The sequence below is a fragment of the Orussus abietinus genome, unplaced genomic scaffold (assembly GCF_000612105.2).
Source record: "Orussus abietinus isolate OABI.00-Male unplaced genomic scaffold, Oabi_2.0 scaffold10, whole genome shotgun sequence".
Lineage (NCBI taxonomy): Eukaryota > Metazoa > Arthropoda > Insecta > Hymenoptera > Orussidae > Orussus > Orussus abietinus.
Window position 1 is genome coordinate 984,778 of NW_019396009.1, and position 16,951 is coordinate 1,001,728.

A 16,951-nucleotide genomic window follows, 5' to 3' on the forward strand; every position below is an offset into this window, starting at 1 on the left:
CGAGTTTTTCTTTCACGAGTATTCATCGGAGTCTCCCCGATACGATCGATTTCGAATCGTACAACGGTCTGGGGCGAGAGGGTGGGTGTCGTGGGGAAAATAATCGTCGGGCTCGCGGTCGGTCCCGGGGCGTTGCATCGAGGACCGTCGGGAGCCCCGTCGGGAGCACCGTCGGGAGCACCGTCGGGAGCACCGTCGGGAGCACCGGGAAGTGGTCGGCCGTCGCAGTCGACTCCCCGATATCGAGCGGGAGCGACTCGGGCTGCTCGGCTCGCGCTCGGCATGCGCGGGCGAGGGTGCGCGGGGTGCGCGTCCACCCCGTGCTCGGATCGGAGACGCCGCGGAGACGCCGCGGAGACGGAGAGAGGGCGCGCCGCGGAGGGGATCGTTCCAGTGTGCAGCGGGCGGGCATCGCGGCGGGGGGCGCCGTTCTGCTGCCCGGACCTCAGGAGTCAGTACATCTATGCGCTCCACGGAGTAGGCCGAGTCTCGTCCAAGGGGTAAGAAAGGAGGCCGCGTCGGTCGTTGCCGCTCCTGCGGCCGGTAACCGCGTCGGTCGTTGCAGATAGCCGTCCAGCCGCCAGCCAGCAGCCCCGAGGAGGGAGAGAGCGAGGGAGCGGGCGGCCCTGCGCGCGCCCAGCGGCGACCCGGGAGGGAAGATGCGCCCGGCCTGCGGGAAGACATGACCCTGGGATAGATCGGGGTCGACCTCGGGGCGGAAACCCTCGGCGGATGCCGCACTGAGAAAATGGGCAAGCTCCGAGCCCGGGACCGAGAGTGGAGGCCGGTAGTCGCGCTCGCGGTGCTGGCCATGGTGACCTCCTCGAGCTGCCACCGGCCCTCGCCCAACAACTCGCCCAACTCGCCCAACTCGCCCAACTCGCCCAACTCGCCCAACTCGCCCCCCTCGACGAGCGCGCCCCTCGCGTCGACGGCCGGCCCGGCGGCGACGGCGACGGCCGAGAACGGCACCGCGGTGGACGACTACAACGCGACCCTCCACCACCACCACCACTCCAAGGTCGGCGGCGACGCCTCCGAGGAGAAGGCGCCGCTCTTCCCCAAGGACCTCTTCACCATGGAGGAGCGCCGGAGGGGCGCCGTGGTCCTGCACATCTTCGGGGTGGTCTACATGTTTATCGCCCTGGCCATAGTCTGCGACGAGTTCTTCGTCCCGTCCCTTGACGTCATCATCGAGAAGCTGCAGATCGCGGACGACGTGGCCGGGGCCACCTTCATGGCCGCCGGCGGCTCCGCCCCCGAGCTCTTCACCTCCATCATGGGCGTCTTCGTCTCGTTCGACGACGTCGGCATCGGCACCATCGTCGGCTCCGCCGTCTTCAACATCCTCTTCGTTATCGGGATGTGCGCCATCTTCTCCAAGACCGTGCTCACCCTCACCTGGTGGCCCCTCTTCCGCGACTGCACCTTCTACAGCGTCAGCCTCATCACCCTGATCTACTTTTTTCGCGACAACTACATCTACTGGTACGAGGCCCTCGTCCTCTTCGGCTTCTACCTGGCGTACGTTAGCTTCATGAAGTGGAACCAGACCATGGAGAAGTTCGTCAAGAGGATACTGTACAGGAACAAGGTGACGCGCGTCAGGTCCACCGATCAGCTGATGCCCTCGGTAAGGCTCCGCTCCTTGCCGATCCCCGCAGATCCCTTCCTCCGCAAAATGGATTCCGCGCGCGGCCCTTCGGGAACCGAAGCCGTTGATCGATTTTCGGGGGCCCGCCGCCGCTTTTTTCCCGGTGACCCGACCCGACCGACTTCTCGGCCACCGTGGACCGAGCGACGCGCCGAAAACCCCGAGCAGGGCGAACCTCCGCCTCCTTGCCCGGGAACTTGACCGCGAATCGACTCGACCTGGACGTCGGTTCCGCTTCTCCGAGTTTCCCCGAATCTTCCGCTTCGTGTGAAAAAAACGCGTAAACTCCTGCCTCGTCCCATCGGAGGTACTCTCGTGGCGACGCCGTCCCTCCGAGCCGTACGTTTCGTTAAAAAATATAAATAAATAAAACCCACCCAGGTCAACCCACGAGAGAAATTCGTCCCTCCTGGTCGGACTTCTTGAAAAAAAAAAAAAAAAAAAGGAGAGAGGGAGAGAAAACGCGCGAATTCGTGCCTCGACCCAGGAGGTCGTGACTAGTCAAGCCGCGGTAATGGCGCCGCGACGTCGATTCGCTTTAGGCTTTAATTTCCATGCTTCACTGCCAAGGTTCGCGGGGATTTCCAGCGAGGGTATCTCGAGAAACTCGGCGTCGGGTCGGCAGGTTCGACGCCGTTCTTGGCCAGGTACTCCAATTATGTCGCAACGAGATCTACTTAGAATCCGCGCTTTACGGATTCTCCTCGCGGAGGTCCCGCGGCGAATCGATTAAGGGGACCCCCAGGCGGATTTTATTTCGCGATTGACCCAGTCGCCGCTTCGGCCGATTCGATCTTTCGGATTATACGCCGAGGTCGCAACGGGGAATCGTTTGCGGCCGAACGGATCCGTTGATGGATCCCTTCATCATGGGGGGTCGCTCGAGATTTAGGAGAGGGTTTTCCCTCGGGGACTTAAAGGATCCGACGAAGGTGTCCGTCGTCCGTTTACGGTTCGGATATGTCGCGAGGCGATTTCGGAAAATCCTCGAATTCGGAGGACATCCAGGAAAGCTTCCTTCGAGTTTATGTAACGCTTTAGGGGGACGCTAGTTTTATGCAACGACGGGGATGTAATCGGTATCGCGTTATACGCCACTATTATTCTTATGTAACGCGGGACATAACTGCGATTTCGTGGAAAGGGGCTCCTATGACACACTATCGATACGGTATGTACCGAGTGGCGGGCTCTATGTACCGTGTATCATGTACCCGCGCACATGCAGCCGTACGTTTACTCCGCAGCCACGGTTGCTCCGATATTGTGCCGACTTTTGCGTCAATTGGACTACGGTTGCATCGGTACTTCGTGCTTCCACTTAAGACGCCATTACGCTTCCCGAAGCACCCTTAGGTGCGTAATGGCTATCATCGAGGATCTTCCGGATAATAATGGCGGCATTTTATATTCTATTTAAATGCGACGCTTGACCTCGCTTCTACAAGACTCAATTGTATTTTGCCTCCTTTCTCGCGATTCGAGTTACGATACGACGTTGCGTTACGGAATGAAAATTCTCAGTTTTCCGTTGGAAAATGACTTTGAAACGGAATCGATCGGAAGTCAGGCGGGAAAGCGGAGGACTGCGTCCCGAAAACTCAAATTCGAAAAGAGCCTGTTGGCAACAATGGATGTCGCCCACGCTCCGCTTTGTAGAATTCCCTTTGAAATCACTGTTTTCATTTCTCCCTCTCTCACCCCCCAGTTTTTTCTTCTTCTTTTTTTCATTCAACGCGAAAGTCGTACACGTAAACACAAAACGCACGTCCTGGGAGATACACGCTGACAAAACGGATACCGAGGACGGGGGGGAAATCGGGAACGGCGAGGAGGAAGTCGTGCCCATTAAGTAAGAAAATTAAAACGGAAGCTTTTGTTGCGCCACGGCCGTGGGGTATTTAATTTTCTGCTCGGCGAATCGGCAAAGTGGCGCAGGAAGGACGGTCCGATGACGTTCTCCTATTTTTTTTTGTTTTTCCTTAATCTGTTTCAATTAATTCGTGGATTTTTTTATTTAACTTGAGTTTCATGCAAATCCCGAGTTCTGCATCATAGCCGAGATTATAGGGGGGGAGGGTTTTTATTATTAGAGGGAACCATTCCGGGGTGCACGTGAAACTGCCACGTCGGGAATTATATAACCGCGACGTAACATTTATTAATGGGAATTTACATAACGCAAGGCATACTCGGGGCGTCCTGTACCTTCTGCATAATGCATCCTCTAAAAGCAATTAAACGAGCTCTTTTAATTCGGGATTTCGTCGCCTCGCCGTTTTCGGCAGTTCATTTTACCACCGAACGCTCACGGACGCGCGTTGCATAATTTATGGATCGCTCGATACGTCTCTAGTGCAGAGGAGTACTTTCGCCGTTAAAGGGCAAGATCTTAGCAACATTAACGGCAGTCCATTGACTCGTCCGTCCGACAACGCGGGCAGGTTCATTCAACGTTTACATACATTTGCCTTCCCGTTATTAGCGTACCACTCCGATATCGGTCGATATCGGATAGGAATTAATTGTCCCCGCAACGGAACTCGACCTAGCCTTAAGAATCGATGGCTCGACAACGAGGAAGCCCAATTGTCCCGTCGGTCCTTCCAGTCGCGATAAAAATTCCCTCCGATGCCGGTCATTTACGAGCACTCCGCAAATCGGGCCATTACACGCGGTTCTCGAGTATCTCTCGATCGGTACGGCGAAACCTGAAAATTGGGGACAATAAATTCTCCCCGAGATGGATTACCCTCGGATCGATCGAGTCGCGATGGTCCGGTAACGAGGAAATAGGAAAGGCAAACCTAACCGACTCGTGGGGCTGGTCAGTCTGTAAACTTCGCGGCGGTTGTAATGCCCTTCCGCTTCGCGTTTATTGTACCTTTAAATACTCACTCTCGTTGCATTATTGAAAGCTCGGATCGCGCCTACCAGTCGTCGGGACAGGGTTACGCGTGAAACATTTACGGAGGTATTTCATTTTCATATCGACGTGGGAAGTAGATTCTCGCGTTCGTTGGCTGTCGCGTCGCGGGGGGTGAGCTTTCTTTTCTGTTTTTTTTTTTTTTTTTTTTTCCGAAAACGGAGCACGCTTTTGATCGAGTCGCGACAGTCGGTCGGCCGGTAACGAGTAAATAGGAAAGGCAAACCTAATTGAATCGTCGGTTGTTATTCCACGCCGCTCCACGCTCGTAACATTGAACGTTCACGGACACTCGTTGCATAATTTAAACCGCCACATACCTCTCTAATATCGCTCCATTGGCTCGTCACGCCAGCGGCATCGATCGGGTCCTTTGGCCGCGGAAAAGAGCAGGATAAATACTTTAGCCGACCAAATGTACCGAATCAATCGGGCGCTCACTTTGGTTGCACAGTCAGCCGAATCTTCGGGGCCCCCTTGGCCGATATTTTCGATATTCCCGATATTCCCGATATTCTCGAGCGTATTTCACTTCCGCTCCCCGGGGTGTGGCACTGCGCCATTTCGCCGGGACACCCTCTCCCCGAGCAGAGGGAACTCGAACCCTAATTTCTCGGGGAAAGGTCCCGACCTCGCGACGCGCTTATTCAACCTTCGACCCAGAATCCTCGTCGACGTGGGGCCTCGATGTCCTTCCTCGGTTTGCAATTTTATCTCGGCGATGGCGCCCCGGGTCCGCCGGAGGATCCGCATTTTCCCTTGATTTTTTCCCTATTTTCTACGTGACGTATAGCGCGTGCTTTAGGAACGTCCTATAGACCCTCGCAACTGGGTCAGCGTTACGCGCAGCTTAACTCTCACCTACCCGGGAATATTTTAATAACCTTTAATAAAGCGGCAAGTGTCGGCGGTAATTTGTCCCGCGTGGCATTGGAATTATCCGGTTAACCGACCGAGCTTTTGTGCCGCTCGACGGATTTCACGTGGCCGAAGTTACGGGCTAACCGACGAGTTCTCTTAATCAACCGATTCGGGATGGTGGGAAATTTCTCGCAAATTATCCCATCGGGAGATATCGAGACGCGCGCAGGCGGATAAAAAATTACTCGACCCGAAAAATAATCGGATCGTATTGATATTTAACGTCGGTTCAATTCTGTAACCCTTGGTCCGTACGTAGATCCAGGCAGTTTAAAAAGACCCGCGACGACCGGTCGTAAATTCGGAAACTCAACGGGAGGTCGCGAGTCTCTCGGAGGAATGGTCTACTAAATTTATTGCCATTATTTATCGGTGTCGCCTCCTCGTTTACGCCGTTGCGATTAGGGGAGCGACAAATACGACCCCCGAAACGTAGAGATGTGCATTGAAAATTGAGTTATGCGTACGTAAATCGTGTCGAGCTTGAGTGGGTCATAACGCACCTTGCTATTACGAAGCTTTGGCATGCGACGAAAGTACCGAGTACATCGGGTGCGTTTTCGCTCAGCGCATTATTCCGGGGAGGAAATAACGCCGAGTCGTTCCTTCTTGACAAATTATTCCTCCACGTACCGTGTCATACATGTGAACGTAAATTGTAACTCGGTGTTTCTTGCTTGCAGCACCAGAGCGCCGCCCAGGCATTGGTGAGTCGCATGTCCCTCGATTCCTCGTTGGCTTAGAGCTCTCCGTTTTATCCGTAATTACGATTGTTCCGTCCCCGATTACTCCATACGATGGCGGTTATTTTTCGATGCCCGACCCCTTTCCTTGCCGACCCTTTTCGCGAGGATCCGTGGATTGCATGTGCATTTAAGGGGATGTGCAGGTGGCACCCGAGGGGCCAATCGTTTATCAAACTATTTTCCGAACTGGGTGCACCGAATCGTTTCAAACATTACATCGTGAACACGGAGGCCACGAGGAAGGTCCTGACTCTCATGCAATTTTTTATAAAAAATTTTAAAAGTATCGATAAAGGAATTTTTTTTAAATTTCAATTTTTTCTTGGGTCCAGTTTGAGATGATTCGGTGCTCCCGGTTCGGAGAAAAGATTCATTAATAAGACCTCTTTGACGTCACTTTCACATCCCTTTAAGGATGCCAATTGGGGGGCATGAAATCTCTCCACCAGGTGAGCTTCGATCCCTGGACCGAATTCGGAGAGAATCGAAGAAAGTCGTCAACCCAGTTTCTAAAGTAACCCCCGAAGGAACGATTCCCTTAATCGGCGCATTTTCTAGCCATTCAATCGATCGTCTTGTATCCTTGTACCGAGAGGGTACGATGTCTCTGCATGATCGGTTACGGTGTAATTGCACGCCAAGCACGGGTGTTCGCAGTATATATTGATGGTCTCCGACTGGTCCTACCGGTGATTTTTAATTCTCTAGATCTTTAACGAGCATGAATTCGGTGTTCGGCATGTTTCGCGACCTGCGAGTAGAAGCTTTTTGATGTCTCGATTAATAGTGGAGTCCTATTCGTTACTTGCATCCGAGCGAGGGCATTGCAGGGAAAGGGAGGCCGAGTCCGATAAATTCCGAGCCAATCGGGCCTTTGTTATTCTTGCGATATTTGATCGTCAAATTCCTCGACTCGAGTGCTCTCGTCTCCTTGTCGCAACCCTCGAAAATATCAGACGGAAGTTCCTTCCTCTCCTTTACGCGGGCTTTAACGAGTCAAAAGCGCTTCCATAAACATTTTCGACGTCGTCGCGAGTCGTTCAGACTCCGGGAATGTCGCTTTCATTAATTCCCCGTTTTCTCCATAGAAATGGGACCTTTCGTAGCGCGAATTTTTTTCGGTAGCGTCTCCCTACATTATTTCCGTGGAAAGCTCCCAGCACGAGCACAATTGCGCGGCCAAGTGCATAAAGCACCTGAAAAATATAACCTAAACGCTGCGCCGTAGATTAAAGCGAACGCCTGTGATAATTTCATTAACGCCAGAGTAATTCCCCTGAAACGAGCTGCAGTGCATACGATTTGTATTAATGGTATCTGTTTTAATGTTGTGCTTGCATGGAAGTCCCTAGAATTAAAATTAGAATAAAAACCCCCACCGTTCTTCCCGTATAGATTTTTCATCCCCTTTAAATCGGCTGGCGTTTACTCGTCACTTTTTGCGATAAATGTCCTTGTCGTTGTCGTTCTTAATCATTATCGGAGGGTGTTCGGTCGTCACTTGCATCGATACTTTGAAGCTCCGGTGCCAGTTTGCCCCTTAACGAGTCCGCAATTAGCGAATATTAATTGGCGCAATTATCGTTCCCGAGAGTGCTCTCGGGCCAGGATAATCCAAAGTTAATCCGCGATCGGGTACATTACGCATCTCCTTATTTCGCAGACCGCAACGTTCATTCCGACTCGCAATTATTCGTCGCGTCGATAACCTCCAACTAGTCGGAACGAATGAAATGGCTTCTTGAGTTTTCCCAGTTCTTGTTAATAAAAGTTGGAGCTTTCCTTCAACTTTCATTCTTGGCTCAACGAGAACGGATTCCGGATCGAAAGAGGCATTACATTTTTTCAAACTTTTCGCGAGGGTAATCGGCGGGAATTTTAAAGGTGTCCATCCACGTGACGATAAATCGTGGCGATTCGTAATCCGTGCAGACAAATCGCGATCTACCATGGCGTCGGTCCACTCGATGAAATTCGATCGATCGCACCGATTCGTCGCAACGATTTATCGTTACGCATCCAGCCACCTTTGAGTCTCTCCCTGAGCGTTTTCCGGGATTTGAGCTCGTCCAAAAAAACGTCCAGTTTGATTTTTCGAGTGCGTTCTCCAGGTCGAGCACCCGTTCTGTTTGAAAGCGAAAGTAGAAGAAATCGATCCTGGTGGAGATTATCGCTCGATATAAATCAAAAAGCCGTAGGCACTTAACGAAGAATGCCCGCTCGCTTGGACCCCAGTAGACCTCCGGAGAAAGAAAATCCACCGGTAGAGCAGCTTGTAACGAACTAATTAGCTTAGCGCCGAATGTCGAGGGCGGTTAATTGGCTCGTCGAGCGACGAGTCGATGTTAAGTGTCCCTTTGTCGATTGTGTCCCAGCATTCCCTGAACATACCACGAACGGTAGCGAGTGACGCATCCCCTGGCGGTTGCCCCCAGGGGATGGGACCCTGAAATCCGAGGTCCGAAATTTCCTGCTTTCTTTCTCCCCCAGAGAAAGGAAGAACCGGAAAGCCTCTCATTCTCCCCTAGCTCTAGCCTAAGAATTTGTAGCGGAAGCTCGGCTCGATTTTTCCAATTCCGGCATTTCGTATCCTCTTTCAGGGGCCTCCTTTAAGGCCCACTCGAGCCTGCCCGAGCGGCGTCGCGACGCGTCCTCGCAAGTTTCATTTGACTCGGTGCACCGAATTTGGAAAAAAAGTATTATAAATACCTTGACTTTTCGGTATGTATATACACATTCATATCACCTTAACACGTTCCCTGCCGCGTGGGGCGTGTGCGCCCCACGCTGAACTTTCCGTTCAAGCCATTTGGTATTATCATTGTAAAATGAAGAATTTTAAAAAAATTCATTATGCAGTCAATTATGGGCATCTTAATGCTATTGCTGATGCGCTCATTTGATCGTGGGGCGTATACGCCCCACGCGGCCTGAACGGAAAGTCTTCAAAAAACGGTCTGGCAGGGAACGTGTTAATGCATTTACGGATCCAAGAGAACGGCCGAAATCCGAGGTACGGACACGTCCGAATCCTTAAAGGGGCTCGAATGCGCCCTCTCTCCCGAAGAGTCCACCCACGACTCGAAGCGTCCTCCGAGAGTCGGAGGTCGCTTCGGTCGGGAAATCGAGCCGACCCTCAGGATACTAAGTGTCCCTTTGTCGATCGTGTTCCAGCAGCACCAGAACGCGACGAACAGCAGCGAGACGAGCGTGGGCGGGGTGTCGGGGGCATGCGCCTCCGGGGGCGGCATGGCCATGCCGGGCGAGCCGGGTTGCAGCGGCCGCGGGGGCGGCGGCAGCGGTGGCAGCGGGGGCAGCGGGCACGGGTGCGACCAGGGCGCCAGCGGCGCCACCCCGGACTCCACCAGGGAGAGTCACGCTAAGTTCAGGCACGGCCTGCTGCAGCTCATGATCCACACGATCGATCCGCTCCACGACGGTCAGTCCCGCGCCGGTATACCCTCCACACTCTCTATCACTCTCGTTTGCTGCTCGCTGGCATGATGGTATCGTTCGCACGCTCCTCGCCTTCCGGTTAGCTTGGTCCCTCCTCGGCGAGCACTCGCTTCCTCGCGTCACCGGGCGATCCCGAGTTCCCTCGGGGCGTCCGAAACCCAAGGTATGCCCCGACGGCGGGACCGCTTTCTAAACTGAAATTTAGGGGTCGATTTCACCCCTTTATTCCATTTCTTGGCACGTATGAAAAGGACACGTGTTGAATATTTTCCAGTCCGGCTGGAATAAATTTAGTACAAATAGGCCGTACTTTCGCGGCCCTCCTTGCTAAGCTCGGGGAATCTCGTGCAACGGGTACCATTAAGTACCGGCAATTACGAAAAGTTATAACGGGGCGATTCTCCCCCGGTAATAATGCCTGGACGCAACAAGCGGGCGAAGAACAACGACGAGGTTATTTAAAAAGGAGACAAATCCTCTTCCAAACAAGAACCAGGTCGTAGAATAATCGCGAGGAAATATGGTCGAAACGTGGTCCTCGTTGCGGGGGATTTGTCCCCTTTGGGGACTAAGCTCCCGAAATGGTCACCCGAAGGGTGTCTCGAGAAAGGGCTGCCGACGATAACGTGGCATCATCCGTCCGCTCTTAATCCGTTGTCGGGAAAATCGGCCAGAGGTTGACAAAAGGATCGACGCGAAACGCCGTGGGAGCAGTCGAGGAACGAGAGGGACCCGCCGAAGGTCTCCAATCTTCCCTCGATGTTTCCTCTTCTCTTTCTCCCTAACCCGGGACTTCCCTTTGCCGTTTGACGGGGCGAGTCAAAAGGTTGACGAATCCGCGTTTCGGGAAACGTTTCGCCGGAAACGAGAGCCCGCGGTCCCGTCCTTTGATTCGGGCGCAACGGTGCACCGAGGCTCGTACATAGATGTACATATACATAGATATAAAATACGTCGAGCGGAGGGGAATCGCGAATCCCTTCGGGGCATAAAAGGTTAAAAGATACGAGAGATATCCTCCCTTGTTCGGCGGTCTTTTATGCTCCGTTTGAATTAGCACGACTATTTATCGTAAGCAGCGGCGTCAGCAAGTACCGAGAGGTCATTGTTCGCCGAAGACCACGGGGTCCTCGGAGATGCCGGAGGAGAAGAAGATGAGAGGACGGAGATAAATCTGAACGATGCGAGACAATCGCCGGGGTGAAATTCCTCCTCGATAACCGACGTCGGGGACGTCGCGTATCCCTCGTCGGGTCACCGTCGACGGGTCACCCGACGACGAATCGACTCGCCAATTTTGGACCGGCGCTTCTCGAACGGGCCAAAGACAAAGATTTTTCCCGAACGAGTGGAGGCGTCGCGAGTCGGCGAGAAGGACCGAGCCAGAGGTGGGAACCACTCGAGCATCGATCGCGAGACCTCGTCGATCGACCTCGGCCATTTTGAACCGAGAACGTGATTTTCCGCGGTCGTGGAAAACTCCCGACCCGAGCTCCCTAAGGACACGGAGGGTTCCTCCACTCGAGGGGGAAGTCCCCGGAAGAGGGGAAAGCGAAAGGAATACTTTTGATGACGCGGCCGAAAACTCCCGTCATTTTCCTGGATTACGTGTGAAATGATCGGAGCCCCGTCAAGGGTTCGGCCGGGTCTTTCCACCCTTATATCCTGCTAAAAATATTCACAAGATCCAGGCACTCTTGGTAGGTCATTTTCTAACGCGATTTAAATCCGGTAAATCGGTAGGGTTATGTATTAAATGTATAACACGTGTTAGTAAAGTATGTAAATGTAAGTGTCATAAAATTGAGATATATTTTTTAGCGGGGTATACGGCACCCCGGGGTGCCTATCGCCACTATACCGTGCACTCTATCGTGTACTATACCATGTATTCTACCGTGCACTATACCGTGCACTCCACCGTAGTATATAAATGTACACGCGCGGTCTCTACGTATACACGCTTCTGGAAGAACGCGAGGAAAAATCGCGCCTACACCTAAGCTACAGCTAAGGGCGCTCGCCCCTACACGTGCGCCGGTGCGCGCGCACCCGGGAGCGCTCGAGTGCCCGCGAGTGCGCGCGCACGCACGCGCCGTGCCCTCGCGCGCCACAAAGCGGGAGGGGCGGTCGGCGGATGAATTCGTGGCCCGTTTCGAGTGCATCCCCGGCACCGGAGAGCCGCGAGTGTATCGAGACCGTGACCTAGAAAGCGCCGTATCGATCCCAACCAGCGAATCCACCCTCGGAGCTTTCACCTTTCGCTCCATCTTCGGGAGCCGAGGCTCGCGCGGATCGGCCCCGTTTTCCACGGATTTGCCCGGATTCACCCGCGAGTCGAGTTCTGCCCGTTAATTAGAAACGACCCTCGTTTATTGCGACCTCCCCCGCAAGGTTCCGCCCCTTATCGCATTGTGCGCGCGAACCGGAGAGAGGGGACTCTCGGTCTCGGTTTCTCTGTCAAAAATTGAAAATCCTTGACCTTGGGGAGGGTGTGTCGTTTTTATTTCCTTTTCTTCCTCCCTTTCGAGAAATCCATCGACGCGGCCTTTTCGCGCTCGCTCGCCGTCTGACCACCGTCTCGGTTTGTCCGTCGAAAATGAAAAATTCTTCACCTTGAGGAGGGCCTCGTTTTTATTTATTTTCTTTTTTTTTACCCTTCGAGAAATCGATCGATACAGCCTTTTCGCGCGGGTCGCGCTCCCTCGCCGTCTGACGATCGTCTCGGTTTGTCCGTTGAAGATGAAAAATTTTTCACCTTGAGGAGGGCCTCGTTTTTATTTATTTTCTTTTTTTTACTCTTCGAGAAATCGATCGATACAGCCTTTTCGCGCGGGTCGCGCTCGTTCGCCGTCTGACCACCATCTCGATTCGTCCGTCGAAAATGAAAAATTCTTCACCTCGAGGAGGGCCTCGTTTTTATTTATTTAATTTTTTTTACCCTTCGAGAAATCAATCGATACAGCCTTTTCGCGCGGGGTCGCGCTCAGTCGCCGTCTGATCACCGTTTCAGTTTGTCCGTCAAAAACGAAAAATTCTTCATCTTGAGGAGGGCCTCGTTTTTATTTATTTAATTTTTTTTACCCTTCGAGAAATCTATCGACGCGGCCTTTTCGCGCGGGTCGCGCTCCCTCGCCGTCTGACCACCGTCTCGGTTTGTCCGTTGAAGATGAAAAATTGTTCACCTTGAGGAGGGCCTTGTTTTTATTTATTTTCTTTTTTTTACTCTTCGAGAAATCGATCGATACAGCCTTTTCGCGCGGGGTCGCGCGCGCCGCGGTCCGCCGTCTGACCACCGCTCGAGCGTTTCCACTTACGGGATAACGACCGGCGCTACCCCTTCGCGGTCGCGATCTCGAAACGCTCGATTCCTGGCATCGGTACTCGCTGACCGCCGGCCCGATTCGAGGGGAAAAAAAAAGGAGTAGCTCTCGTTTCCGGCGCCCGAAGTGTCGATTTAACCGAGGTTTCCGCGACATTGCCACCTCGGTTATACTTAATATCCCCGGGCCAATTTGACGCGGGGACGTTAAAGCGAACCCGATGAACCTTAACGATGACGTTCTAATATTTCAGATCCGTCCCCGGGACGTATATGACCGTTTTGTGGTTTACAGGTCCTCGATTGCGAGCGTCGACGTAAGCACAGTGCACGAACTCGGCATGACTTCGCTCGGCGTCACGAAACGAGCCCGTGACACTTGGTGTCACTTTATAGTTGTTTTACTGCACGCACTGCACGCCGCGTTACCCTCGTAGTCGACTCTAATTGTAAGACAGACAGGTGACGAAATGTAGTGCACGCATTTGCCGGAAGGGGTGGACCCCGCAATGGCCTGGAAGACGGCACTTCTTCCTAACGAAGGGGCGCTGGGCTTCCCAAGTCACCTGGAATCGTCGCGCCACTTTTAGCCGCGTATTCTATTTAATTCGAAAAATAAAGCAACGCGGAGACTCGTAGAATTTTCCAACGGGTTTACTTGAAGCCCCTCGATTCTCGGATTGGTTTGCCCGGGGCGTAGAGTAGTTAATGGCTGCGTAACCCCGGGGAAATGGGAAAGGAGGAAGCATTTTGCTTGTTTCGCCGGGCGCGACGGTTCCCGAGACACCTCGCTGCGGCCACTGCGGCGCGCCTCGCGCGAGGCCCCGCCCCCTGGCGCGAGGTCGCCCCGCGATTGGTCGACTTAATTTCGAAATATCTCGGGACCCTCCGGTCACGGAGGATTTTCGAAAAGGAACTTTCGACGCCACTTTTCGCGGGGATCGCGCCTGCGGCGGCGCCGCGCGGTATTCCTTTCCGAGTTTTTGCGGAAAATGAGCGCACACCCAGCGCGAGGTCCCGTAGGGTCTCGCGACCGTCCTCGAGCATCGACTCATCCTCGATTTTCATTCCTCAGGCCAGGTCGACGAGAAGGCCACGCGACTGCACGCCATTGCGTCGCTGAGGGTGTTGCTGAATGTGACGAAACCTCAGAATGGAGCGGCAACTTCGAGGGCTGCGCATTATTCCGGGACGGCGTCAAAAGAGACCACTCTTCAGCTGCAGCAGGGCTCTCAAGGCACCACCACTACCACTACCACGACTACCACAGCGGGGACCACTGCGGGCATTCAGGAACTTCCAAACGGCGGCATCGCCTCCGGCCCCGACGCCGGCCACGAATCGGTCAGTCTCGCTTCCCGCCGGGAAATCCATCGGCCATTCTTTTCAGCCCGTCCCTCTTCCTTCGGATGACCTTTTTTCCCGCGGGCGTAATTTCGGGGCCGGGATAATCCTAGCGTAAGATCGTTCGACGAAGGCGAAGGCCCTTTGCCTGGAGACGTCGGCCTTTCGAGTGACCAAGGACTCGTCTATTTCAGGGAGACGAAGACGAGCCTCCCGAGGGCCTAGACATGAGCTGGCCTAGCAGCTCTAGAAAGAGGCTGACCTACGTTCTGGTGGCGCCTATCCTGTTTCCCTTATGGCTGACGTTACCGGATACTCGCAAACCGCGAGGTAATCCGACATTTCTTTCGCGAGAATTCCTAGTCCTATGCGGCTGCACTCGCGGGTACGTGCGATACTCCTTAACCGGGAAAATGGGCCAAGTACGCGAAGACGTCTCACCGGCTCGAGGCGGTATCGTATATCGGCCGAATGGCTCGTGACAAATTTATCCGCTCATGGCGTATCGATGCGGGAATTCCGCGAGGAACACCGCCGACAACGCCGAGACGGGATTTTCGTCCTCGCGAAGTCGCACAAAGAGAACCACCGAGTAAGCTCGTATCTTTACGTTGGCCCGTGCTAGTGTACTAAATTACTAACTGGAATATAGGCCAGAGGCCAACGATCCAAAGATATACCGCCACCACTTTGGCTAAGGTCTCCTTGATGGATCACGCTGAAAAGAGATGGGTATAAGAACGTAGTCCTGTCCCTTTTCCGCACGAAGCGGATCCCCAACGCGAGATAAATGTTCCGGAAGCCGAGTGCACCAACTAATGACGTGCGGTAGAATCCCGTCGGGATATTTTTCCTTAAACGTTGTCTAATCGTTCCTAAGATGAATATATGTCTCCGAATTACAGGTAAAAGGTTCTTCGCGCTGACGTTCATAGGCTCGATCTTCTGGATTGCTATTTATTCGTACCTGATGGTTTGGTGGGCTGACGTCGCCGGTGACACGGTAAGAATTCCACCGGAAGTGATGGGCCTTACGTTTCTCGCGGCCGGGACTAGCATCCCCGACCTGATAACGAGCGTTATCGTCGCCCGGAAGGGCTTCGGGGACATGGCCGTGTCCAGCTCCGTTGGAAGCAACATTTTCGACGTTACCGTTGGGTGAGCATAGCCACTGTCTTCTCCGTTTCTCTTTGATCACGATTTCACAGCTGCCAACGGCGATCGGGACGAGCAATCGGAGACTTCCTGGGGGATCGATTTGTCGCCCTCGAAGGAGTTACGACGCATTGGCGTTGGAAATTAATTCGAGCGAAGGGAGGTCTTTCTCGAGGACTCGTGGAGTTTCTTTTAAAATTTGCTAAGTCTTCCGGACAAACGAATCACGCCGTAGCCGCGGAGGTACGACGTCGTGCCCCGGATGCACCGTACGTTTCTTTTTCCGCTTTTACGAGCCTCCGACGTTAAGGGGCGAAATCGGAGCAAAACGTCCCGGGGGAAAATCCACCTTATCACCCCTTTCCGGTAAGAGGAGGTCGTCATCCGGCTCTACCCCTACGAGTTCATAAAAAGGGTGGAATTATCGGTGGCACATTTAAATCCGTGCCTCTTTGCTCGAATTAACAAAACCGGTCGAACCCGCGAGTGACGAAAATTTTCGAATCGCTCGGCACGTTTGAAGCCAATTTCGAGATCCGACTGCAGTGAAAAAAAAAAAAAAAAAAAAAATTCGGTGCAACAAACTGACACGATAATCGATTAACACGCATCCCCGCGTTGGACTGTCCCAGGCTTCCGGTACCATGGCTGCTCTACGGTTTGATCTACGGGAAACCCGTGGAGGTGAACTCGGTGGGCATGGTGTGCAGCATAGCGATCTTGTTCTGCATGCTGCTGTTCGTCATCATGAGTATCGCCTGTTTCAAGTGGCGAATGAACAAGGGCCTCGGCTTCACCATGTTCCTCCTCTACTTCGCTTTTGTCGCCGTCTCGCTCATGTTCGAATACGAGATCCTCGTGTGTCCCGTTTAGATATCGGTCCCACGGGCCTCGCGCGAGCAGGACAGAGAAAGGGAGAGAGAGACCTACACACTGCATTATATTGCCATTATGTCGCGTCGCGCCGTTTTAATGATTGTACATATGTATAAACCGTCAGATCTCTATATATATACACATGACATAAAAATATACATATACATATATACATATATACATACCTGAGCGATGTTAATAGTTCGTCAAGGGGCGACTCCGTGTAACCTTAGGTGCGGGTCGCCGACGAGCGTTCGTGCTAAGGGTGCTAAGGGCGCCGAGCACAACCGAGCTAAGCCAAGCCAAGTCTATTTCTCCTAGCCCTGTCGAGCTCGCTCGAAGAGACGATCGAACCGAGTCGAGGCCTTCCCCGGGTCGCCATTCGTGATCCTCGGACCTCGTCGAGGAAAATGTCGAAAACGCGGCCAGGCTCCCTTTAGGCGGAAATCCGACGTCTCCCGTAAGAGTCTCGATGCCCTCTCGTGCTCGGAAGAGCTTTCCCGACCAAGACAGGGGCCGGCCCCTTCGTTAGAAAATCTGCCTCGGTCAGT

At 53.4% G+C, this 16,951-nt stretch overlaps 1 protein-coding gene across 1 annotated transcript; it reads left to right on the forward strand.

Annotated features, from left to right (window-relative positions):
• Nucleotides 1–748: 748 nt before the first annotated feature.
• On the forward strand, nucleotides 749–16,748 carry LOC105699610 (sodium/potassium/calcium exchanger Nckx30C). The gene is made up of 7 exons (XM_023434385.1): nucleotides 749–1,633; nucleotides 6,185–6,208; nucleotides 9,422–9,701; nucleotides 14,101–14,369; nucleotides 14,564–14,699; nucleotides 15,275–15,527; nucleotides 16,157–16,748. Exons 1-7 carry the CDS (start codon nucleotides 749–751, stop codon nucleotides 16,395–16,397), a joined length of 2,088 nt encoding a protein of 695 aa, XP_023290153.1. The 3' UTR covers nucleotides 16,398–16,748.
• Nucleotides 16,749–16,951: the final 203 nt, after the last annotated feature.

What these genes read in the sequence shown, in the direction of transcription:
- LOC105699610 (XM_023434385.1), top strand. Translation starts at nt 749, where the DNA reads ATGGGCAAGCTCCGAGCCCGGGACCGAGAGTGGAGGCCGGTAGTCGCG. An exon ending in CCGATCAGCTGATGCCCTCG is followed by an intron (nt 1,634 to 6,184) that starts GTAAGGCTCCGC and finishes TCTTGCTTGCAG; the next exon opens with CACCAGAGCGCCGCCCAGGC. An exon ending in CGACGGTCAGTCCCGCGCCG is followed by an intron (nt 9,702 to 14,100) that starts GTATACCCTCCA and finishes TTCATTCCTCAG; the next exon opens with GCCAGGTCGACGAGAAGGCC.